This window comes from Narcine bancroftii, chromosome 2 (assembly GCF_036971445.1).
Source record: "Narcine bancroftii isolate sNarBan1 chromosome 2, sNarBan1.hap1, whole genome shotgun sequence".
Taxonomy (NCBI): domain Eukaryota; kingdom Metazoa; phylum Chordata; class Chondrichthyes; order Torpediniformes; family Narcinidae; genus Narcine; species Narcine bancroftii.
Window position 1 is genome coordinate 217536446 of NC_091470.1, and position 26854 is coordinate 217563299.

Consider the following 26854-nt stretch of genomic DNA (forward strand, 5'->3'; position numbering starts at 1 on the left):
TTAATTGGTAAATTTTAATTGACATTACTATACCTCTAGCCTTAGAATTAAAAGATGATGCTATTCCTGTCCCCACCCAATCTCTAACTTTTGATGTCCCTTTTCCATCAAATATGTTTCTTGTAAAAAAAAACCTATATCTATTTTAATTTTTTTTCATCAGAAAAAAAAAAATATTTTTTTCCACTTTATTTGATTCTGAATTCCATTAATATTAATACTAATAAAATCAATTTATCAGCCATCTAATCTTTCATAATATCCAATAACCATTCAACTTGCCACTTCCATTCCTCCTCCATCCAAAATGCTAACTATTTCATAACACAATTGTTAAATTCAGGTGTATTAAATAGAAAAAGAGAAAGGAAACAAAAAGTACAGAAACTCTTTCCTTCCCCCCCACCCCCCCCCGCCCCGCCAGTGTATATATATCTGTAGGGGTTGTGATCAAAAACCACACACACCCACTAGATTCCATAGAGGCCAGGTTCATACTCCCACCAAACTCCCCCAAAATATTATACTATCTCTTATGCCTCAAATCTACTCAAACTTACAATGATCAATTTTTTTTTTCAAAAAAAGACAGATTTATTGGGCAACCCCCCCCCCCCCCCGCCTCCCCTCCCCCCCCGCCTCCGCCCTGGGAAAAAGCTGCTGGCTGTCCACCCTATCCAAGCCCCTCATAATCACCTCTTGCAGGGAGCTTGGGTGCAAAACTCAAGATCCCTGAGCAATGAATTGTCAACCCCAGATTTAGTTTCACTGAGAAAGTCCTGACATGTATGATCTCCTGCCACGTCCTCATGACACTTCTCACTGGAACTTTGCTAGATGGCTTTCCCATTGCGCTCTAACATTTTTTTGTTACGTACCTGTGCTTCTCTGAAGATGTAAATTCCCTGTTTTTCCCTGTTGTTTATAATTTTGGATGCATGTTCTTGTGGAATATCAATTTGCAAAGGTGGTGGGATGTTTGAATTGATGAAACAATTAATGATGCTTGTGACTTTGTTCTGAATGTTTTCATCGCTTGTGTTAGAATGGCACATTTCCTGAGGGGAAAAAATAAACACAGATCTAACATCTCTATTCTTTTCTGTGTCATTGAAGCTGCAGAAAATGGTATTCATTTACACACAGTGAAAACTCAGACTTAAGCATACACAGAATTCTTCTGCTTTATATACTTACAAATGATTCACATGATGTACCTTATTTAAGAAGGGAAGTGCTGGCATTGGAGAGGGTTCAGAGATGATTCAGAAGAACGATTCCTGGAATGAAGGGATTAGGATATGAAGAATTTATGACTTTTGAACTCCAAGGACTGTACTCCTTGGAATTCAGATGAATGAGGGGGAGACCTTATAGAAGCACTTCGCATGTTGAAAAGGCCTGGACATAGTAGATGTGGCTGATGTTTCCCTTGGTGGAGAGACTACGACAAGAAGGCACAACTTCAGGATTGAAGGGCACTCATTTAAAACTGAGATGTGGAGGAATTTCTTTTAGCCAGAGAATGGTGAACGTTTGGAATTTGCTACCACGGGCAGGTATGGAGACCAGGTCATTGGGTGCTCTTCAGGCAGAGATTGATAGGTTCTCAATTAGCCATGGTGTGACAGGTTATGCGGAGAAGGCAGGGAATGGGGCTGAGTGGGAGAATGGATCAGCTCATGATGGAATGGTAGAGTGGACTCAATGGGTTAAATGGCCTACTTTTGCTCCTATATCTTTGGTCTAAAAGTATTTTTGAATTATTGTTTTTTTTAAAAATCACTAATTTATTTACCTTATATTTTTGAACCTCAAGCCAGAAATTTACATTATTTTCCATGAATTCTCCTTTGAGTGACACAAACTGTCGAAATTGGAGAGCTGTTATTGGATTTAGCAATGCTTTACGGAAGGCAATAATTTCCATTGACGTAGGGACCAATTTGTTATCCGCCAGCTGTCGGGAACACAACTTTTTCAGAATCACTTACATCATCCACATTTTCACACATATTAGTAGAACACTGAGGTTATAGAAAATTGTGATTTGTCTGCGTTTACAAGTTTCTGCATCAACCTTGCCATTGTCCAATGAACTCCCAGATTGTATTGGTCTAATTAGCTTTAGTGAGGGAAACAAGATAGTGGCTAATGCAAGATGAGTTTTCCAAGAAAAAAAGCATCAAATATTCAACATCAGAGCTTTATAAAATTGAGGATTGGAAATTCTGGAACTTGAATCCATTCTTAGGCCTAATAAACTCTTTGAAACTGCAAATGATTGTTTTGTTCAATGGGTTAAACATTAGTTCTCTGTAAAGAAATATGGGGATGGTGCACTGGGACAGAGTTGTTAAAAGTTTCTCCACAGAAAGTGGAAATGAGGATTGATATGTGCACAGTGTAACTGTTCATATCAGCAGGTTTGAAGTTACACATAACCATATAACAATTACAGAACAGAAATATGCCAGTTTGGCCCTTCTAGTCGATGTTGAACACATTCTCCCACTGACCCGCATCCAGCCCACAACCTTCCATACCTCTCTCATTCATAAACCTATCTAGCTTTTCTTTAAATATTAAAATTGAGCCCACATCTCCTACTTTGGCCAGAAGCTCATTCCACACTCCCACCACTCTGAGTGAAGAAATTCCTCTTCATTTTTCCCCTATACTTTTCCCTCTTCAATCTCAATCCCCCCACGCTCAATGGAAAAAGTCAATCCCCCTCATAATTTTAAATACCTTCATTAAATCATCCCTCAATCTTCTATACTCCAGGGAATAAAGTCCTACCCTTTTTAACCTTTCCCTGTAAATCAAACCCTGAAACCCAGGCAACATTCTTGTAAATCTTCTCTGCACTCTATTTTGTGTTTATTTTTACGATAATTTAGCGACCAAAACTGCACAACATTTCAAATTTGATCTTCCCAATGCCTTATAAAACTTCAACATGACATCTCAACTCCTGTATTCAGTACTCTAATTAATGAAGGCCAACATACCAAAAGCTTTCCTCACCATCCCATCTACATGCGATTCCACTTTCAGAGAATTATGTACCAGAATTCCTAAATCACGTCATTCTACTGCACTCCTCAGTTGTCTACCATTTAACATGTATGATCTTTGCTGATTAGTTCTACCAAAATGTAGCACCTCACACATTAAACTCCATCTGCCATCTTTCTACCCACTCTTCTAAATGGCCTATATCCCACTGCAAGCTTTGAAAACCTTCCTCGCTGTCCACAACACCATCAATTTTACTATCATCTGTATACTTACTAATCCAATTTACCACCCTATCATCCAGATCATTAATATATATGGCAAACAACAATGGACCCAGTACCGATCCCTGAGGCACTCCACTAGTCACCGGCCTCCCAATATGACAAACAATTTTCCACCATTACTAGTCTCTGGCATCTCCCATCCATCCATTGTGGAATCCATTTCACTATTTCAACATTAATACCTAATAATTGAACCTTCCTAACTAACCTCTTTTGCGGAATGTGGTCAAAAGGTCTTATTGAAGTCCATATAGACAACATTTGCAGCCTTCCCTTCATCAACCTTCTCGATAAATGATCTACCACACTCAAAACCATGTTGACTACTCCTAACCAGTCCCTGTCTATCCAAATAATTGTATATTCCATCTCTAAGAACATTCTCCATTAATTTACCCACCACCAATGTCTGAATCACAGCCCTATAATTACCCGGTTTACTTTTAGAACCTTTTTAGAACAACATGAGCTACCCTCCAGTCTTCCAGCACCTCCCCCATGGCTAATGACATTTTAAATATTTCTCTCAGAGCCCCCACTATTTCTACACTTGCCTCCCTCAAGGTCCAAGGTAATATCTTGTCAGGACCCAGAGATTTATCCATCTTATTCTCGTTAAAATAGCCAGTACTGGCTCCTCATTAATCTGCATTATCCATGACCTCACAACTAGTTTTCCAGACTTCAGCTGAATCAAGATTCCTTTCCTTCATGAACATTGAAGAAAAATAATCATTTTAAATTCCCCCCATCTCTTCTAACTCCTCACATAGCCTGATCCTCAAGGGACCCAATTTTATTTCTCACTATTCTTTTATTTTTAATGTATTTGCAGAAACCCTTTGGATTTATTTTTACTTTGCCTGCCAAAGCAGCTTCATATCTCCTTTTAGCCTCTCTTTTTAGCCTTTCTAATTTCTTAAGTTTTTTTTGCACTCTTTATATTCCTCAAGTACCTCATTTATATGCTACTGTCTATACCTACTGGCACATCCCCCTTGCTCCGAACCAAATTCCCAACATCCCTTGAAAACCAAGGCTCCCGATATTTTCTAACCTTTCCTTTAATCCTCACAGGGACAGACAGACTCTGTACTCTCAAACTCTACTTTGAATATCCTCCATTTATCTGTAACATCCTTACCTGAAAATAAATTATCCAAATCCACACCTTCTAAATCCTCTCACCTCCTCAAAATTAGCCTTGTTCTAACTATCCCAGCCCTATCCCTCTCCATAATTAACCTAAAACTAATAGTATTATGATCACTAGACACAAAGTGTTCCCCAATACAAACCATTGTCACTTGACCTATCTTGTTCCCTAATAGGAAACCCAATACTGCCCCTCTCTCATCAATTCTTCTATGTATTATTTTAGAAGAGTTTCCTGAATACATTTCACAAACTCCAACCCATCCAGCTCTTTTAAAGTATGGACATCCCAGTCAATGTGTGGAAAAGTTTAAAAGCCTCCTAAAATCACCAACTTATGTTTACTACACATATCTGTTATCTCCTTACAAATTTGCTCCTCTAATTTCCTCTGCCCATTAGTGGCTCTATAATACACCCTATTAGCATTTTCATGCCTTTCCCATTCATCACTTCCACCCAAATAGCCTCAAATCTACCCTGCCATAGCACTGATGTAATTTTTTTTCTCTAATAAGCAATGCAACTCCTCCACCTTTTAGTTCCCCCCCCCCCCCCCCCCCGCCTCCTATCACACCTGAAACAATGGAATCCTGGTACATTTAGCTGCCAGTCATGCCCCTCCTGCAACCAAGTTTCACTTATGGCAACAACAATATTTTTCCATGTGTCAATCCATGCTCTAAACTCATCCATCTTTCTTACAATGCTCCTTGCATTGAAATAGGTACACTTGAGAGAATGTCCCTTACATTCACTCCTTTGATTATCATCTACTTTCACAACACCCCTTCTTTCATCAACTTTAACATTCTCATTCCTCTCTCCCTTCAAATCTAGTTGTCCTTCTACCCTAATCACCATACTCTCATTTTGATATCCACTCCCCTGCCAAACAAATTTAAACCATCCCCAACAGATCTAGCAAATGTGCCTGCATGGTTATTGGTCCCCCTTCAGTTCAGGTGCAGCTCACCTTTTTGTACAGGTCACACCATCCCCAGAAGAGTTCCCAATGGTCCACAAGTCTGAACCCCTACCCCAACACTTTAGCCACATTTCCTACCCTCTTTTGCATGTAGCACAGGCAGCAATCCCGAGATTACCACCCTTGAGGTCATGCTTTTTAACTTCTTCCCCAATTCCCAATATTCTTCCATCAGGACCTCATTCCCACTTCTACCTATGTCATTGATCCAACATGGACCATGACATCTGGCTGGCCATTTTCCCCCTCCAGAATGCTGTGTTCTCAAACAGAGATGCCCCTGACCCTGGCACCTGGGAGGCAAATACCACCTGGGAACATCTTATTCATTTGTTTAACCAATAAGTCCCCAATCACTATCACTCTCCTCTTCTCTCTCCCCTTCCCTCTGAGTCTGGAGGCCAGCCTCTGCACCAGAGACATGACCACCTGGATGTCTCACTTGTAAGTTCCCAGCAACAGTATCCAAAATGGTATACCTATTGATGGGAACAGCCATTGGGGCACTTTAACCATATACAGTACAGAACAGGCCAGTTTGGCCCTACTAGTCCATGCCAGAACAAATCCCCACCCTCCTAGACCCACTGACCAGCACCTGGCCCATACCCCTCCAATCCTCTCCCCTCCATGTAATTATCCAGTCTTTCCTTAAATGTAAATAACATCCTTGCTTCAACCACCTCTGCCGGAAGCATATTCCACATCCCAACCACCCTTTGCGTGAAGAAATTTCCCCTCATGTTCCCCTTATAATTTTCCCCCTGCAATCTCAAACCATGGCCTCTGGTTTGAATATCCCCCACCCTTAATTGAAAAAGCCTATCCACATTGACTCTCTCTGTCCCTTTTAAAATCTTGAACACCTCCATCAAATCCCCCCTCAATCTTCGACACTCCAGAGAAAAAAAAAGCCCCAGGCTGCTCAACATTTCTCTGTAACTCAAACCCTGACATCCTACCAAATGCACTGTCTGCATTTCCCCCTTCCTTTTACTAACAGTCATCCAACCACCTGCCTCCTGAATTATATGGAAAACTGCCTCCCTGACACTCCCGACTGCCACTACCTCCCTCAAAATCCACATTTCATCCAACTCCTGCTCCAGTTCCCTAGGTTGGAGTTGGCAGGAACAGCAGCTGGGTGCACCTTCTGCAGGTGTAGTAATCAGGATCAAGCACAGTGTCCCAGATTTCTCACATCCCACAACCAGAGCAACCAACTGCCCTAGATGACTTCATTACCTAACTTTAATTAAAGGATTAAATGACCTCACCTGGTCACCCTCACCCTCACCCTCACCCTCACCCTCACCCTCACCCTCACCCTCACCCTCACCCTCACCCTCACCCTCACCCTCACCCTCACCCTCACCCTCACCCTCACCCTCACCCTCTGCTCATCAAAGCTCCACTCCACACTGGCTTTACTTACACCCTCCTTTTATTGGTCACTGCCAGTGAACTCAATTACCCAATTACTCACAGATCAACTCTTAATTGGCTTAACTTTTTGCCTTCCACACCCTTTTTGTTCAAATCACTGATACTCACCAATCACTTGCCCCAACTTGACTGCGAATGAAATAAAAAGGCCCGAGTCCCACTACACACCCTTTCTTACACCGTCCAAATCATGGCAGTCACCCATCACTCGCCACACCTCAACTCCAAATGAAATGAGGTTTTTCCACCCACACGATCTGCTGATGTTACACTCCTACCTCGCCCACATCCAGCTGGCTGACACCATTCTGGAGCTCAGTGGTGAGTCCCTGAGACAAGTCAAGGCCTTGGGAATAATTGCTGAGAGGCGAGTCCCCCACACCAAACCCGTGTGCAAACTGCATGGGCGGATTGTATAACATAACGCTGTTACAGTGCCAACAACCTGGGTTCAAATCCTGTGCTGTCTTTAAGGATTTTGTACGTTCTCCCCATACCTATATGGGTTTCCTCCGGGTGCTCCGGTTTCCTAACATCCTCCAAAAAAGTACAAGGATTGTAAGTTAATTTAGTGCATTTAGGTGGCAAGAGCTCATTGGCTGGAAGAGCCTATAACTGTTCTGTATGTTTTTTAAAAAATACTCCTTTGAATATTTTTGACTAATTGCAAAGTCACATTTCCAGCTTTTTCATGGATTGAAGTGGTTATCATATGAGGAAATCTTTATGGCTCTGGGACTGTACTCACTAGAGTCTAGAAGAATGAGGGGAGGGGACTCATTGAAACATATTGAATACTGAAAGGATTGGACAGAGTGGACATAGAGCCATTGTTTCCTGTGGTGGGGGAGTCTGGGCCCAGAGGCACAGCCTCAGAATACAAAAGTATCCCTGTTGAACAGAGATGAGGAAGAATGTCTCCAGAGGGTTGTGTATCTATGGAATTTATTACTGCAGATGGCTATGGAGGCCAAGTCATTGAGGGTTTATTTAAGGCAAAGGTAGAAAAGCTCTTGATTAGGAAAGGAATCAAGGGTTTTGGGGAGAAGGAAAGTGAGTTGGTTGAAAAAGGACCAGACATGATGAAATGGTGGGAGAATCGATGGGCTGAATGGCCTAATTCCACTCTCATGTTTTTTCGATGGGCTGAATGGCCTAACTCCACGCCCATGTCTTTTATGGTCTTGCTTGGTTGGGAGGCCAGCCACATATGCTTTGAGAGACTGGTTGTGGCCAGAATTAACATGTACCTAAGCAAAGATCTGGACCTGCTGCAATTCGCCTATCGTCACAATCGCTCCACAGCAGATGAAATATCACTGGCTCTTCATTCAGCTCTGGATCACCTCAAAAACAGCAATTCATACATACAACTGCTCTTTATCGACTACAGCTCGACCTCAATACCATTATTCGCTCAGTGCTGGTCAAGAAACTGCAAATTCTCGGCCTCTGTACCTCATTCTGCAACTGGATCCTTGACTTTTTCATTGAAAGACCACAGTCAGTACGAATTGGAAATGTCTCATCGTCACAGATTATCAACAAAGGCACCTCCCAAGGATGCCTGCTTACCCACTGCTCTACTTGTTGTACACCCACGACTGCATGGCCAGGCACAATTTCAATGCTATTTATAAGTTTGTCAATGCACCAGAGTTGTTGGCAGAATCACAAATGGCAATGAGGAAGCATACAGGAGGAAGATAGATCAGCTTGTTGAATGGTGTAGCAACAACAACCTTTAGCTCAATGCTAGCAAAACCAAGGAGATGATTGTGGACTTCAGAAGAAAGTCAGGGGAACGTGACCCAGCCCTCATAGAGGGCTCAGTTGTGGAGAGGATCAAGAACGTCAAATTCCTTGCTGTCAACATCTCCGAGGCTCTGACCTGGAGCCTCCATGTTGATGCAATAACAAAGAAGGCCTGCCAGCAGATATACTTTGTGAGGTGTCTGAGGAGATTCAGTATGTCATCGAAGGCTCTCATAAACTTCTACAGGTGTACCATAGAGAGCATTCTGGCTGGTTGTATCACTGCTTGGTATGGAGGTGCCAACTCTCAGGACAAGAATAAACTCCAGTGGGTTGTTAACTGGGCCTACAACATCATAGGCACCAGACTTCACTCCATCTTGGGAGTCTACATGAGGAGGTGTTTTTAAAAAAAAAACAGCCACTATATTCAAAGACCCCCACCTCCAAGACCATGCCCACTTCACTCTGCTATCATCGGGGAAAAGGTACAGGAGCCTAAAGATGAGCACTCAGCGGCACAAGGACAGCTTCTTCCCCACTGCCATCAGATTCCTGAACAATCAATGAACCAAAGACACGGCCTTACTTTTCATGCATTTTTTTTTTCATTTATAGTAATGTTATAAGCTGGTTATAATATGAATGTTTGCACTGTGATGCTGACACCAAACACCAAATTTCATGACTTGTTCATGACAATAAATCCTGATTCTGATATGAATGCTCTCCTTACACAATATATAAGGGGTTCATGGTGATATTACAGAAATAAAGTGCATTGATAATATTTCTTTACCATTATTAACTGGGAGTTCATCCTTGCAATACTTTTATACCCAACCCAATGGACCTCCACTTATTTCCCAGCAGTATTGTGTAACTGGATTTGACATGTCCTCACCTTCAATACACCATGCTTCTTTCTACTCTGTTGTAAAATCTGGTCCTCCACCACATCCTGGATTTGTACCTGAAGAACAAGCAAATAGATGGAAGATTTTAGAAACAGGTTTTATGGAGAACCTGGGGAGGTAAAATTCATTGTATGAAAAACCAAATGAAGTGATCTCTCTCTCTCTCTCTCTTTCTCTCTCTCTCTCTCTCTCTCTCTCTCTCTCTCTCTCTCTCTCTCTCTCTCTGAGAGAAAGCCTGTTTGACTCTCTCTGCTTGCAAAACTGCAAGACCCTCTTAGAACAGCTCCAGACAATCTGCAGCTCCAACAAGATCTTTCATCTGTTGCCTTTTTGTAAACAACAATTCATTATTGAACCAAAGCTCTTGCAAAGACTGTTGGTCCTAGCATGGGGAAGAGCTCCAGTATTTTAAATAAGATTAGTTTTAAAATGTTTGTATGTGACTTACTTTAACAAACCTTTCCCATTTATCTCCCAAAAAAATATCTATATACTCTGTCATAATACAAAAAATTTGAGAGTAGGCAATAAATTGGTGAGGAATTGATAATAGATGATTAGATCTGGAAATATGGAGAATGAGGTTTATAAGACCTTTGTTTTTTTGTTCAAACTTTATTTATTTGAAGAATCATTAATAATAATACAAAATTCATTCCATAAAGAAAATTTTATATGAATATATATTAAAAAAACAAAACAACAATTAAAAAAAAAAAATCAAGTCCCCACCCACCTCACACCCCATCAGCCAACTCTCTTAAGGAGAGCTAAAAATATATAAACAGAAACTAAAAGTATATAATAATTCAAAATTTATCTAAATGCATATATTCCAAATATGGTAACCACTTATTAACAAAAAAAATAATTGTCATGTAAATTGTACGTAATTTTTTCCATAACAATTCAAGCTTTCAATTAATTCTGCCATTGCATTATATTAATCACTATATTATCTTTCCATGTACTTGCTACACATTTTTGAGCTACAGACAATGCTAAATATATAAATGCAATTTGAAATTTATCCAACCCTAATCCCCTTAAAGGAATCATATAACCCATTAAAAAATAGATGGATCTAATGGTAACTTAAAATTATATAATTTTTCCAAAATTTACAATTTCATCCTAGAATGGTTGTACATGCACACAAGACTAAACAGCATGTAAAAAAAAGTTCCAGTCCATGCACCATATCTAAAACAAGAATCCAAATTTCTAAAACCATATTTTTTCAATTTCTCTGGTGTTAAATACAACTGATGTAGAAAATTATAATTAACCATTCCATACTGCATATTTGTCAATTTAGTAACACCATCATGACACATATCTGCCCAGTAGTCTTCAGGAAAAACAAAAGCTAAATCATTTTCCCATTTAAGCTTAGATTTCTCCCATTCCAACTTATCCATATCGTCTTGTAATACTTGGTACATAACAGAAATATAACCCCTTTTTGGTATAGAAGAAATCAAAGACTCAAATTCCATCAATACAGGTAAAATCATCTCTCTGCCATACATATTTTTCACCAAAGATCGAATTTGATAATAAACAAATAAAGAATTTTCAGCAATATCAAAATGCTCTTTCAATTAATTGAAAGAAATAAACTGTCCTTCTACAAAAAAATCCTGTAATGTTTTTATACCCTTAGAATCCCAACTCTTTAAATGACTATTGAACATTGAAAAAGAAATGTTGATTATTATATCTTTCTTTGGCTTGGCTTCGCGGACGAAGATTTATGGAGGGGGTAAAAAGTCCACGTCAGCTGCAGGCTCGTTTGTGGCTGACAAGTCCGATGCGGGACAGGCAGACACGATTGCAGCGGTTGCAAGGGAAAATTGGTTGGTTGGGGTTGGGTGTTGGGTTTTTCCTCCTTTGCCTTTTGTCAGTGAGGTGGGCTCTGCGGTCTTCTTCAAAGGAGGTTGCTGCCCGCCAAACTGTGAGGCGCCAAGATGCACGGTTTGAGGCGTTATCAGCCCACTGGCGGTGGTCAATGTGGCAGGCACCAAGAGATTTCTTTAGGCAGTCCTTGTACCTTTTCTTTGGTGCACCTCTGTCACGGTGGCCAGTGGAGAGCTCGCCATATAATACGATCTTGGGAAGGCGATGGTCCTCCATTCTGGAGACGTGACCCATCCAGCGCAGCTGGATCTTCATAAGCGTGGACTCGATGCTGTCGACCTCTGCCATCTCGAGTACTTCGACGTTAAGGGTGTAAGCGCTCCAATGGATGTTGAGGATGGAGCGGAGACAACGCTGGTGGAAGCGTTCTAGGAGCCGTAGGTGGTGCCGGTAGAGGACCCATGATTCGGAGCCGAACAGGAGTGTGGGTATGACAACGGCTCTGTATACGCTTATCTTTGTGAGGTTTTTCAGTTGGTTGTTTTTCCAGACTCTTTTGTGTAGTCTTCCAAAGGCGCTATTTGCCTTGGCGAGTCTGTTGTCTATCTCATTGTCGATCCTTGCATCTGATGAAATGGTGCAGCCGAGATAGGTAAACTGGTTGACCGTTTTGAGTTTTGTGTGCCCGATGGAGATGTGGGGGGGCTGGTAGTCATGGTGGGGAGCTGGCTGATGGAGGACCTCAGTTTTCTTCAGGCTGACTTCCAGGCCAAACATTTTGGCAGTTTCCGCAAAGCAGGACGTCAAGCGCTGAAGAGCTGGCTCTGAATGGGCAACTAAAGCGGCATCATCTGCAAAGAGTAGTTCACGGACAAGTTTCTCTTGTGTCTTGGTGTGAGCTTGCAGGCGCCTCAGATTGAAGAGACTGCCATCCGTGCGGTAGCGGATGTAAACAGCGTCTTCATTGTTGGGGTCTTTCAGTGCTTGGTTCAGCATCATGCTGAAGAAGATTGAAATCTTCTTCTTTAATGCTACCCGTGGTAGTTTCCCTTTCCATAAAACTTCTCTCGTAACTTTATTTAAATCCTGAAAGAAACTCTTTGAAAGAGAACACACTATTGATTGAAATAAATATTGGATACGAGGAAAAATATTAATCTTAATACAATTAATTCGACCAATTAAAGCTAATGGAAGATCTTTCCACTTAATTAAATCTGCTTTAATCTTTTTTAAATAATGGAACATAATTTATAAGACCTTTGTGTAAGGAAAAAAACATTTTATGGAGTGTGCCACTGGCAATGAATATTGAAACCATCAACAATAGCATTAAAAAAATAAATTATATTAAAAAATCAATTGGGTAGATATTGATGCACAGTGGCAACAGCGACCACGCATAATATAAATAATTTATCACATTCATTTCTACACTGTATGTTTCTTCTACCATGTTCATTTTTAAACATAATTTCAAGCATTATGCACATTTTCTGCAGTGAAAAAATTAATTTTTACATTTTTGTCATTTCTTTAAAACTGCTCATTTTGATAAATGAAGCATGCTGTAAATAATTAATTTCCAAGATGATACAAATACAGTAAAAATCCTAAATTCCGGACTGCTTGGGGATTGGATCAGTCTGGATTTTCTGGGTTCTCAACAGTACTTTTAAAATTAAAATTTAAGGAAGAATAAAGAAGACATGAGTGTGTAAATTTGATAGCTTATTCATTAGCAAATACAGCATGCTTCATTTATCAAAACAAGCAGTTTTAAAGAAATGACAAAAATGTAAAAATTATTTTTTTCACTACCAAAAAAGCGTGTAATGCTTGAAATTATGTTTAAAAATGAACATGGTAGAAGAAACATACAGTGTAGAAATGAATGTGATAAATTATCTATATTATGCGTGGTCGCTGTTGCCGCTGTGCATCAATATCTAACGAATTGATCTTTTATATAATTGATTTTTTAAATGCTATTGTTGATGATTTCAATATTAATTGCCAGTGACCCACTCCATAAAATGCTTTTTTCGTAAACAAAGGGGGGAACTAGTGGAGTTGTTCAAGTGAACCGCCGTGGACTCGAAGGGCCAATATGGCCTGTAAATGGTTATATGGTTACATAGTTATTCTCATTCTCCATACTTCCAGATCTAATAATCTGTTATCAATTCCTCACCAATTTATTGCCTACTCTCAAATTTTTTGTATTTTCAAATTTTTTGTATTGTGACAAAGTTTTTGGGAGATAAATTAGGAAAGGTTTGCTAGAGTAGGTCACATACACACTTTAAAACTGATCTTATTTTAAAAACTGGAGCTCTGCCCTATGCCAGACATGTCGGGACCAACAGTCTTTGCAAGAGCTTTGGTGAGTGCCCAAGAGACTTCACTAATGAATTGTTGTTTACAAAAAGGCAACAGATGAAAGATCCTGTTGGAGCCGTAGACTGTCTGGAGCTGTTCTAAGAGGGTCATGTGATTTTGCAAGCAGAGAGAGTCAAACAGGCTTTTTCTCAGAGAGAGAGAGAGAGATTACTTCTACAGTGTTACAGCCAGCAACAGCAGCTGAGACTGGAACAGAACAAGCTGGCAAGCTTCTGGAAACCCCATTTGGAAGATGACTTGTAAGTGCTTGATTCAGCCTGGTCAAAGCCCTTGTGGTTCATGCAAGAGGAGAGGACTGGCTGTCTAATGTTTCACTTGGAATAAGAGAAACAAAAAAGAACTCTGTGATGACCTGAAAAAAAAGGTTATCATCTGGAGAACCCTGAGGGGGAAAATTTCATCAGCAAGACACTGGAGTGGCTAATTTAAAAGGAATCAGTTGTGGGTGTCTTGGAACAACAAATGTCTTTCTGAAAATCGACAAGAACTTTCCTGAGCAGTTACCATTTACCTTTCAAGCACTAACACCTAGTGAACTAGGCATTAAATGTTAAATTCTGTGCCCAGTACAAGCATTGCCTGAAACCAGTGAACTTGAAGGAATGAGAAGTGACATTGGACTATGAACCAAAGAACTTTTCTGAACTTACACACACATTACATACGCGTGCGCTTAGAATTAGATGTGGATTAAGTTAGTTAAGTGAGTCAGTAGTGATAATTTAAAGTGCGATTCTATTTTCATGTTTAAGGATAATTAAAAGCAACTTTTGTTTAAGTAATCATTTGTCTTGGTGAATATCTATTGCTGCTGGGTTTGGTGTCCCCTGGGCGCGTAACAGTGTGCTTTCATTAGAAACCATTGCTGTATTTTTTTAAAATCTTCATTTTTCTTCCCCACAGTATATTGTTGGGAGAATAATTTTTAAAAAATAATGCACAAAGCATCCCTGTAACAAATTGCAATAATACATTTTATTGCATTCAGTGGGGTTTAAATTTTAGAGGACTGTATTAAAATAAAAGTAAAAATGCATTGCTAAAGAAACTCAGTAGGTCAAACAATGTACTTTAAAAAGCCAAGATAAAGATACATCACCAGTGTTTCAAGCTGTGTGCAAAATGGTGGGGGGGGGGGGGGGCAGGGGGAAGAGCACAGGCAACAGGTAATAGATAGATGGATGAGGGAGGGAGAGCACAACAGCAAACAGAAGAGGGGGTGGCTCAATGCATGGAAAGGAAAGTGGGTGAAGAACTTGTGGAAAAAGAGACAGAGAGATGGGGAGAGGAAGAATGGGGAGTAGGCAAGCAGAAACAGGGGAAGTCAATGTTAATGCCATCTGGCTGGAGAGTGACAAGATGGAATACAAATGTTGCTCATCCAATTTACAGGTGGCAGTGCATGAGGCCATGAACAGGGATGTCGGTACAGTAGTGGGGCATAGAATTGAAATTGTTGGCCTGTATATCATGCAGGCCAACCATTTTATCCCTTTCAAAAACAAAATCTACTCAATTTAGCAGATATTATTAACGTGACTTTATTAGTTCACAGCTATTGCATCAAAGTTTTCTTTTTGTTGAAGGTAAATATAAAGAAATGCCAATATTAATAAATATTAATACAAGACTTACATAGAGTCTTTTTTTACTCTCAAGGCTTATTAAATACAAAATGGTGAATTGCAGCATTACTGTACCTGGATGCGATGTCTCTCTGCAAACTCTGGTGTGGCCAGAAACATGGGCAGCCATTTCCTTTCCATACGTGCTTTGATGTATCGTTGTACTTCAACTAGAACATTTGAAGACAACTGTTCATGGAGCAATTTGCCCCAGCCTCCAGCTAACATCATCACCTAGAAAAAAAATCTTTGTTGTCAAAACTGTTTATTTGTCACAAAATGCCAAGTACAGTTAGAAGGGTTTTCCTGCAAGGATGTGGTGTATATGGTTTCTAGTAAGGCATTTGACAAGGTCTTCCATTGGAGGCTCATTCAGAAGGTCATGAGGCATGCGATCCAAGGAACCTTGGCTGTGCGGATTCCGAATTGGCTTGCCTGTAGAAAGCAGAGAGTAGAAGATGGGAAGAATTGTGCCTGGAGATCAGTGACTGGCCGAGTACCATAGGGATCTATTCTGGGACCCCTGCTCTTTGTGATTCTTTTTTGTAAACTCCTGGACAAATAAGCAGAGGGATGGGTCAGAAAGAAAGTTGGAGGTGTTGTGGATAGTGTTGAAGGTTGTCATAGATTACAACAGGATTCAGAGTTAGGCGAAAAGGTGGTAGATGGAGTTCAATCTGGAAAAGTGTGAGCTGATGCATTTTGGTAGATTAAACTTGAAGGCAAAGTACATGGTTAACAGTGTGAAGTACAGAAGGACCTTGGTGTCCAAAGCCATAGATCTCTCAAGGTCGCTCTGCAGGTTGATCGGACAGTTCAGAAGGACTATGATGCTGCATTTCATTAGTAAGGGGATTGAGTCATATGGTAACGCTGGAGCTCTATAAATTCCTGGTGAGATCACACTGAGAATATTACATTCAGTTCTGGTCACCTCACTCCAGGAAAAATGTGGAAGCTATGGAGAGGGTGCAGAGGAGATTTACCAGGATGTTGCCTGGATTGGAATACATGTCTTTTGAGGCAAGGTTAGCAGAGTCTGGGCTTTTCTCTTTGGAGAGAGAAAGATGAGCAGTAACAATAGAGGTCTACAAGATTCTGAGAGGCACAGATAAGGTGGACAGCCAGCACCTTTTTCCCAAGGTGGGAGTAGCAAACACCAGAGGATGTCTATACAAAGTGAAAGGAGGGAAGTTTAGGAGAGACATTATGGGTTAGTTTTTTTTTACTCAGAGTGTGTGCTTGCCTGAAATGCATAACCAGGGTGATGGAGTCTGGAACAACACGGACATTTAAGAGACTTTTAAGCAGGTACACGGATTAAAGAAAAATGGAGAGTGATGAGGTCAGGAGGATTTCTTTTTTTTCTTGATAGGTATATATCAGTCAGCTCAAGATTGTGGACTGAAGCTATAATGTTCAAACTTATAAGGTATCATTCATACAACTTTGTAAAGAGCACAATTTACAATGAATGGAAAAAGAAAGACCAGGGCAGCATGGCTGAGGGGTTCCTTCAGGAGTCTGATGGGTGTGGGGAAGAAACTGGTCTTTACACCTGTTGTGTGTTTTTAAACTCTTCAGCCACCTCCCCTATGGGAGGAGAAAGAAGAGAGCGTGTCTGAGGTGTGATGGGTCCTTCAGAATGTTGGTTGTCTTCCCTTGGCTGACAGAGATGTAGATCAAAGTCCATGAAGGGGAGGGAAAGTTGCATGATGTTCTGAGCTGAATTCTGAAGCCTCCTCTGATCTTGAGCAGAGCAGCTCCTGTAACATGCTGCAATGCATTCAACTGTGTGCTTGGAGAAGTTGTTGAGGCACAAGGGGAACATGCTGAACTTCTTCAGTCTTCTGAGAATGTAGAAGCACTGGTGTGTTTGAGGCATATAAAAGACTTTATTAGACTGGGAGGATTGCACTGGAGCCAGCATATTCCATACAGTCACTAACACTCCCTATTGTTTCCCTCCCAGCCCACCCAAGCCTGTCATTGTTGTGTGATTCCTGTTGATCATGAAGCATCAGTCGCAAGTTCAAGAGTGGCTTGGTTGCATTCAATGTCATTAGGAATCACAGAACAGTTAAAAGCCGGGCCAATAGTAAATGATGACTCGGCTACAGGCACCGCAAGCTGAGATACTGTCTCTTTGATGGTCCATTCATTGACTCCAACTGACTGATGATCAGAGAGTTCCAGAAACATTGAATAAAATCATTTAAAAGAACTAAACCAAAACATTTACTTATTTAATAATTCTAATCATTAATTACAAAATTGACATAAAGAAAATGCACAATTCAGTTGTCGATTTTAACATAGGGGTGCTAGATACTCCAACTACTGCTGCTATAAAGCAGAGATGCCAGATATTAACTGCATCTATTGCCTTCGCAGCGAGGTCAGGATATTCCATATTAGCACCATGCAGTGAGCAAGTGCCCACGGCCAATTTCTTCTTAGGATACGACCAGAAATTAATCCTTTAAATTCACTTGAAGACCATCCATCACAAACATCGGACTTGCGTGCAAAGGTTGCATTAGTTGGGAGATCATGCATGAAGTTGTATTGGAAGTTCATGGTCCATGAATGTAATAGATGGTAATTCCTGAATTGTCCATTTGTGTTTCCAGTTGCAGTTGTAACCGATCTGAACTTGTCCTTTTCTTCTACAGTCATCAATGGTTATGGGGAGAAGGCCAGGCTGAGGAGAAAATAGATCAGCTAATGATTAAATGGTGGGGCAGACTCAATGGGCTGAATAGCCTATTTCTGCTTCTAGGTCTTATGGTCTATTAACCCATTTTATCACTGTTGTTTATTTTGGATACGAGTTCTGTAAGCTCATCATTAATAGCTTCGTAAGTTAAAGTATCTTCTCATTGAAGAACACGGGAATATTAAATGAAACATTCATGTTATTGTAGAGCTAAGGGTGATCCATTTATTCAAATTCATTTTCAGGACCAGAGTATTGCTGGCAAGTCAAACATTTTTGAACCATTGCTTCATACATTGAGAAGATGGAGTGGAGTTGTTATTTCCGCCCACTGCAGTCCTTCTGGTCCACCGACAATGATGTTGCGGTAGGAAGTTCCAGGACTTAGACCCAGTGACAATGAAGGATCATGTGTAAATAGGGGTGCTCCCACACACTTGCTGTCTTTATCCTTGTAATGGTAGAGGCCGAAGCTTTGGGAGGTTCTGACAGACTAGGCAAGGTGAGCAAGTGCAAAGAATTTTGTTGGTGGTACACCCTGCAACCATGGGGTTCTGTTGGTGGAGGGAATGAGTAATTTGTTTGGAGGCTGCTATGTTCTGTATGGTTCTTCAGGAAAGTGGAGAATATTCCATCGTGCTCCTTACTCGTTCCTTGTAGATGATGGAAAGTCTGGGCATCAGGCATTGAGTCAGTTACTGCTGGCTACCTGGTCTCGAAGCTGTTCTTGTTGCTACACTATTTAAATGGCTGGTCCAATCATAGTCTCCACCATAAATATTTTCCAAGATGCTGATGACGAAGAACTCAGTGACAGTGATGTTGAAAGCAAGGAAGTCTTGGCCTACCACTTTTGAAGCAAATAGTGGTGCTGCTGGAGACTGCTGTAATGGCAGCACTCCCACTGGTGTGGACCCGCGAGGAGCAGGGAACAGAGACACAGCACTGCCATGGGGTCCAACTGCCCAGTCAGACGGCCATCAGCTCCACAGGCCACAAACGGCCTGTTAGTGGTTTCAGTTGAAAGTTTGGTGTCCGCGCCCAAGATGGCGGCACCAATGATCAGCAGCATCTTCGAGGGGTTGCAGACTCTGGGGAAACAAGGAATGGTGCAGGGCACTGGAGAACAGGAGATGCAGAAGAGACAACCCACGGGACAGCAACCAGGGTAACGGACCAGTGAGGGGGTCTGCAGCTGAAGAACACACAGGTGGTAGGCTGTTGGTGAATTGAGGCAAGTCCTCACAGGCTGTGGGCGGCTGGCTGAAGGGATGCCAGGTATCGGAACCAGGGTGCGAGAGGGTGTGGAAGGTTTCCTGATCGTGTCAGAGGTTGGAATCTGGAGCTTGGATTGCTGATTGTCTGTGTGGCTGGGGCAGTGGTGGCGACGAATACACGGACACTCAGTGACTGGGGGGGGGGGGGGGGGGCCTCTCTTTTGCTTCTTTTTCTCTGACTGTAAGAGGAGCTTCAGGCAGTTTTTGCTGATGGTGAATCTGTCTGCCTTCCAGCAGACTAAAGCAAATTCCACATAATATTGCACTGACTTTATGACATGACAATAAAAGATTCTTGAATCTTTTTAAAAATTTTTTCACACTATGAACCACATTGACTAAAATACACATAAACATTAACCTCTTGAATATACAGAGTGTCATTTTCTCCCCTTTCCCCCCCCTCCCTTCCCTTCCTCCTTCACCCCCCCCCCCCACCCACTCAACGTTCAACCTATATGATACATTCAACCCATTAAACAATGTAATCACACAATGAAAATAAACAAGAAAATTGTGTCATCTACTTTTACACACTGGGGTCAGTTCATTTCGTCTTCTTCTCATTCTGTCATTTTAGGTGGTGGAGGTCCGCGGTAGGACTTCTCTGTTGTGTTCCATGTACGGTTCCCAAATTTGTTCGAATACTATGATGTTATTTCTTAAATTATATGTTATTTTTTCCAATGGAATACATTTATTCATTTCTATGTACCATTGCTGTATTCTCAGCCTATCTTCTGATTTCCAGGTTGACATAATACATTTTTTTGCTACAGCTAAAGCTAAGGCTATCATAATAAATCTTTTTTGTGCTCCATCCAAATAGAGTCCAAGTTCTTTACTTCTTATATTACTTAGAAGAAAGATCTCTGGATTTTTTGGTATGTTGCTTTTTGTGATTTTATTTAAAACCTGATTTAGATCTTTCCAAAACTTTTCCACTTTCTCACATGCCCAAATTGTTATTCCCGTTTCCTTCTTACAGCGAAAGATTCTTGAATCTTGATGTGATTGCTAATTGCCTGTGCCTGAATGTTTTCCTTATGTCTTGCTGCATTAACATATGCATTGTTTCATTGTCTGAAGAGTTGCAAATTGATTCATTCAATTGTCAGCAAGCATAATTATTTAGTTATACATTGCTGAAGCAGACCTTTCAAACCAACTCTTCCATGGTGGCCACGTTGTTTGCCTACATGGAACATATTACATCCAAACCTTTCTGATCCATATACCTGTCTAAATATCTAGTTGCAATCGTGTCCACCTTACTTGTCCTTTGGCAGCTCATTCAGGGCTCCTCGTTTGAAAATTTTGTCCCTCAGATCTTCTTTAAGTCCTTTTCTCTCACACATTAAATCTATGCCCTCTTGTTTTTCACTCCCCTACCCTGGGAAGAATATTCCCACTGCTGACCTTAGGTGGGAAGGCCAGGCAGCGATGAAAGGGCAGAAGGCAGTTGGGCCTGGGAGAAATAGGTCAGTCCCTCTGGATGACACTGGCAATGATGGGTCTGACCACTTTGCTTACGACTATTCAGAGTCAGACTGGGCAGTAACTTGCTGGAATGGATTTGTCCCACTCCTTGTATTTGCACCACAGGAATAATTCAGATCATTATGTAAAAGCTAGAACATCTGGCTCAGATCTTCAATGCTGGAGTTGGAATGTTGTCTGGTCCCCATAGCCTTTGCTCTATCCTGTGCCCTCAGCCATTTCTTGACCTTACATGGAATAAGCCCAGTTTTCTGAAGGCCGGTTTCACTAGTAGGGAGAGGCTGAAAATGCTTGTGAATACTTCAGTCTTGTCTTTAGCACACAGATGCTGAGCCCTGCCCTCGTCACGAATGGGGACATTGTTGTTGCCCACCCCCAGCTGTTTAATAATCCATTACTATTCATAACAAAAACACTGCAGATGCAGTGATCCTGAACAAAAAATGAGAAGCTGGAAGGAAATGGTGATTGCCCATTTCACTCCATTCATAATTTGATATAAAACATTGAACATTAAAGCACAGTACAGGCTCTTCAGCCCACAAATTTCTGCCAACTTATGTAACTACTCCACAACAATCTAATCTTTTCTATCTCACTCACATAACCCTCTATTCTTCTTTCATCCATGTGTCGATCTTAGATTGTTTTGCACGTCCCCATAGTAACAGCATCCCCCACCATCTCTGGCAATGAATTCCTGGTACCTATCACTGTGTGGAAACAAACTTGCCTCTGATATCTCCATTCCTTCCCTGACCTTAAACAGGTGTCCTTCCATATTGGGTACTGTTGCCCCAGGAGAAAGTTAGACTGTAGATGCTTGTTGAGGGCTTCCTTGCGTCTGTCCATTATGTGCTATTTTTGCAGTTTAAAATGTAAAATGTAGACAATAATAGGCCCGCCTCAGCCCACAAGCCCATGCCGCTCAAATACCCCAATTAACCTACAACCACCGTACGCTTTGAAGGGTGGGAGCACCCGGAGGAAACCCACGCAGACACAGGGAGAATGCACAAACTCCTTACAGACAGCGTCAGATCTGAACCAAGGTCGCTGGTGCTGTAACATGTTGCTCCAACTTGTTATGCTAATTGTTTCACCTGTGAATTGTCATGCTTTACCATTCCACTGGCTTGCGACCTCACAATTTTTAGCATGACCTTCAGCTGTTTTCACTGTACCAGGATTGATCTCCTGGTCTGATAGTGATGGAAAGTGAAGGGTACAAGGTAACAGATTGTGATGGTCCATATTTCTGGTGCTGCTGACGATCTACAGTGGTCCTCATAGGCACTCAGATGTCAGTTGCCAGATGAAACTGACTAATTTAGCAAGTCTGTAGTGCCAGTGGAGGGAGCCATTCACTTAAAACACAGAGAGGAAAAAAATACTGTATACACTGTTGCCACAGAAGAAAATAATAGGGATCTGAACTTGTTAAATTCAATATTGAGTCCCGAGAAACTGTTATTAGATAAAAACACACTGAAATGCTCGAGGAACACAGACGGTCTTGCAGTGTCCATAGGAGGTAAAGATATACTGCTGTTTTGGGCCTGAGACCTTCTGTTTTTACTACAATCACAGCGTCTGCATTTCACAACTGTTAATAGATAGTCATACAGTGAAAATGTTCTTGCTCTTCCATTTCATACCTAATTGATGGCTTGGTCTTGCTGTGTGTAGGCATGGTCTGCTTCACTTCCTGGGGTGTTGAAATGAAACTGAACACTGAGCAATCAATGAACACAGCCACTTCAGAATTTATGCACACTTTCTTTCCCACCACTCACGTACTCCGGAACGGACCTCGCACAATTAAAATAATGTTGCCATTGCTGTTCTGACTGATCTCTCTCTGCAACTCTGCACTTACTTTATAACTGGCTGCACTGCTCGCAAGACCAACGTTCTCACTGTACCTCGGTGCAAGTGACAATAAACTTGAATTGATTATTGTGAGAAGGTTGTCGATTAATTTGTGGAAGATGGGTGGGCAGAGGATCTTGGAGGCCCACATTCTATGGTTGAACTGGTTGACCTCCACCAAGCCAAATAATTTTCCTTTGTGCATGATAGGCCTCCAACCATTGGATACTTTCCGCTTAATTTTTCTCTCAGTTATCACTAAAGTGACAGAAGAAGGAACAATCAGATGGCACCTGGTCACTAATCACTTACTCACTGACTTGCAGCTTGGTTTCTTTTTCAGGACTACTCAACTCCAGATCTCATCATAAACTTGGTTCAATCTTGGACCCAAAATGTTGAATTTCAGAGTTGAGGTGACACCAAGGAAGCATTCCACCAAGTGTAGCATCAAGGAATACAGGTGAAACTGACCTCCATGGGAAAGCACTCCAATGGCTGCAGTCAGGAGATGTTTGTTGCTATTGGAAGTGAAAGACCCTAGCCACAGAAATTCACTGCAGGACTTCCACAGGGCCTTGACACAACTTTCTTCAGTTGCTTTACCAATGATGTGCCTTCCTCAATCAGATCAGATGGGGATATATTTATTAATGATCGCATAATTTTCAATTTCATTGTCAACACTTCACTACTTACTTTAGTGAGATTTGGATGGGCATAAGCTGATAAATGGCAGAAACAGAATTGGAATTTATTGTCACACAATTTGTTGTTTCGCGACACCATTAGAGGTGCAAATATTGCTATAAATTTCATTTTAAAGAAATAAATAAGTGTAAAAGAAGAGAAAGTGAGGTAGCGTCTGTGGTTCATTCTCCAATCAGATGACGAAGGGGAAGAAGCTGTTTTTGTGCCATTGGGTGTTCATGTTTCTGTACCTCCTCCTTCATGATAGCTGTGAGAAGAGGGCATCACCGAGGTGGTGCGGGTCCTCGAGAATAGAGGCTGCTTTTTTGAGACCTCACCTCTTGTTGAGGTCTTGAATGGAGTGAAGACAAGCCCATGAGGGCACTGGCCAAGGTTCTAATCCTCTGTGGCCTTTTCCTGTCCTGTGCTTTGGCACCTCCACACCAGAAAGTGAAACAACCAGTACGAATGCTCTCCACAGCACACCTGTGGAAATTTGCTAGAATCTTTGGTGACGTACCAAATCTCATGAACCAAGTGACAAGCCTGCCAAAAAATGTCAGGCAAATGACTGTCCCCCACAAGAAAGTGCCTAACCATCTAATCCTTGGCATCCAGTGCAATTATCATTATTTTCCATCATAAACATCTGAGAGATCACTAGGTCAGGGGCAAGAAACTTGATGTTCTTGATGTTCCAAGGCATAAGTCAGGCGTCTAACAGAATATTCTCCATTTACTTTGATGAATAGAGTATCAACAAAATTCAAAACGTGTTGCACCAAAGGAACCTCTTTGCCAACTCATTATGCCATCTAAAACATTACTTCTCTCCATCACAGGCACACCATGACTGTTGTGAGTTCTCTCCATAAAATGCACTGCAGTAACCATTTCTCTTAAAAATCAAAAACTCCTCAGAACTGGAGGGAAAGGGTAGTGAGCGGATAGAAGTCCCAACATGATTTGGGACTTTGTCTCAAGGGACTTCGGTGAGCAGGGGCTAAGAAGGAGCTCCTTGTGTGGAAAGGTATCTTTGAAATAACATATTTATAGTAAGAAAGGAGGAAATGGAGTCAGTTGGGGTAGTTAAGTGCTCCAGTTGTGGGATGTGGGAAATCAGAGACACCACAGCTGTTTCTGATGACTACACCTGCAAAAGGTGCATCCAATTGCATATAATGAGTGACCATGTTAGGGAGCTTGAGCTGCAGTTGGATGAACTGAGGATCATAAGGGAAGCAGAGGCAGTGATAGAGAAGAGTTACAGGGAGACAGTCACCCCTAGAAGGCAGGAATCAGGGAATTGGGTGACTGTGAGGAAAGGAGGGAGAGTGCCTGTGCAGAGTACCCCTGTGGAAGTGCCACTCAGCAACATATATTCGGCATTGGATACTGCTGGGTGGAACAGCCTAACGGGGATGAGTCGTGGGGGTCAGGTCTCTGGCACAGGAGCTGCCCATGAGGTTCAGAAGGGAAGGAGGGATAAGAACAGGATATGTAGTTGGGGACTCATTAGTCAGAGGGACAGATAGAAGGTTTGTGGGATGAGATCGGGGATCCAGGTTGGTCTGTTGTCTCCCTGGTGCCAGGGTCAGGGATATCTCTGATCGAGTTCATAGCATTCTGCAAGGGGAAGGAGAACAGCCAGAAGTCGTGGTCCATGTGGGGACCAATGACTTAGTTAGAAATGGGGATGAGGTCCTGAAACAGGATTATGTGGAATTAGGTAGGAAGTTAAAAAAACAGGACCTCCAAGGTAGTAATCTCTGGATTGCTGCCAGAGCGCTAGTGACGGTAGAAATAGGAGGATGTGGAGGATGAATGCGTGGCTAAAGAGATGGTGCAGGGGGCAAGGGATAAGATTTCTGATTATTGGGATCTCTTCTGGGGAAGGTCGGACCTGTACAAAAGGCACGGACTCCACTTGAACTGGAGGGGGACCAATGTGCTGGCAAGCAAATTTGCTAGAGCTGTGGGGGAAGGTTTAAACTAGTTTGGCAGGGGGGTGGGGAACAGAGTGTCAGAGTAGTGTCAAGGGAGCATGGCCACCTAGATAGGAATAATAACGATAACAAAGGTAAGATGGAGATTAAGGTAAAAGGTAGAAAAGAGAATGTATGTGAGGGTCATTCTCTGAAATGCATATATTTTAATGCAAGAAGCATAGTGAACAAGGTAGATGAACTTAGAGCATGGACAGATACTTGGGGGTCATGATATTGTGGCAATTAGTGAGACCTGGCTACAGGAGGGGCAGGACTGGCAACTTAATATTCCAGGATACATTTGTTTTAGATGTGATAGATCAGGGGGTAAAAAAGGGGGAGGAGTTGCTCTGCTTGTTAAGGAGGACATTACTGCCGTGAGGTGGCAGGATGGTCTGAAGGATTGTCCAGTGAGGCTGTTTGGGTGGAATTGAGGGTGAAGGAGGCATGAGGGTGCTAATAGGGGTGTATTACAGACCACCAAATGGGCCAAGAAAATTAGAGGAACAAATTTGTAGGGAGATAACGTATATGTGTGAGAATCATAAGGTAGTGATCATGGGAGATTTTAACTTCCCTCACATTGATTGGGATGCCCATACAGTTGGAGGGCTGGATGGGCTAGAGTTCGTTAAATGTGTTCAAGATTGTTTTCTAAATCAATTAGTAGAAGAACCGACTCGGGACGGTGTAATACTAGATCTCCTGTTAGGGAACGAGCTAGGTCAGGTATCGGACATTATTGTTGGAGAACAAATTGGGTCTAGTGATCATAACTCTGTTTATTTTAGGGTAGTTTTAGGGAAGAGCAAGGAGGGGCCTAAAGTTGAGGTTCTGGATTGGAGAAGAGCAAATTTCGAAGGAATAAGAAGGGATTTGGGGAGTATTGAGTGCGACAGGATATTTTCAGGTAAGAATGTAAATGAAAAATGGAGAATATTCAAAAAAGAAATTTTGTGGGTACAGAGTAGATATGTCCCAGTGAGGATCAAAGGAAAAGCTGGAAGTCATAGGGAGGCTTGGTTTTTGAGGAATATTGGAAATTTTGTTAGGAGAAAAAGGGAGGTGTACAAGAGGTATAAAGAGAAAGGAGCTGAGAATTTGAAGGAGGACTACAAGGAGTGTAGAAGGAATCTTAAGAAAGAAATTAGAAAGGCCAAAAAAAGGCACGAAGAGGCTTTGGCAGACAGAGTAAAAATAAATCCAAAGGGTCTCTATAGGTACATTAAAAGTAAAAGATTAGTGAGGGATAAAATTGGACCCCTTGTAGATAGCGAGGGTAGGCTGAGGGTACTGGTCAGAGGAAATGGGGGAAATGTTGAATGATTTCTTTGCCTTGGTATTCACTAGG

The 26854-nt window shown here is 41.6% G+C and overlaps 1 protein-coding gene across 5 annotated transcripts in view; it reads right to left on the reverse strand.

The window, feature by feature from the left end:
- The window catches only part of LOC138755078 (regulator of G-protein signaling 22-like), a 207447-nt gene that overhangs the window by 13273 nt on the left and 167320 nt on the right, over positions 1–26854 (reverse strand). For 4 of the 5 annotated variants that reach the window (XM_069920294.1, XM_069920296.1, XM_069920297.1 and 1 more), the window contains 4 exons: positions 15533–15691; positions 9557–9625; positions 1799–1960; positions 879–1058 (listed from right to left, as the gene is read on the reverse strand). In XM_069920294.1, the coding sequence (XP_069776395.1) occupies positions 879–1058; positions 1799–1960; positions 9557–9625; positions 15533–15691 (570 nt within the window). The remainder of the gene's footprint in view (positions 1–878; positions 1059–1798; positions 1961–9556; positions 9626–15532; positions 15692–26854) is intronic. The other variant, XM_069920295.1, reaches the window with a different exon arrangement.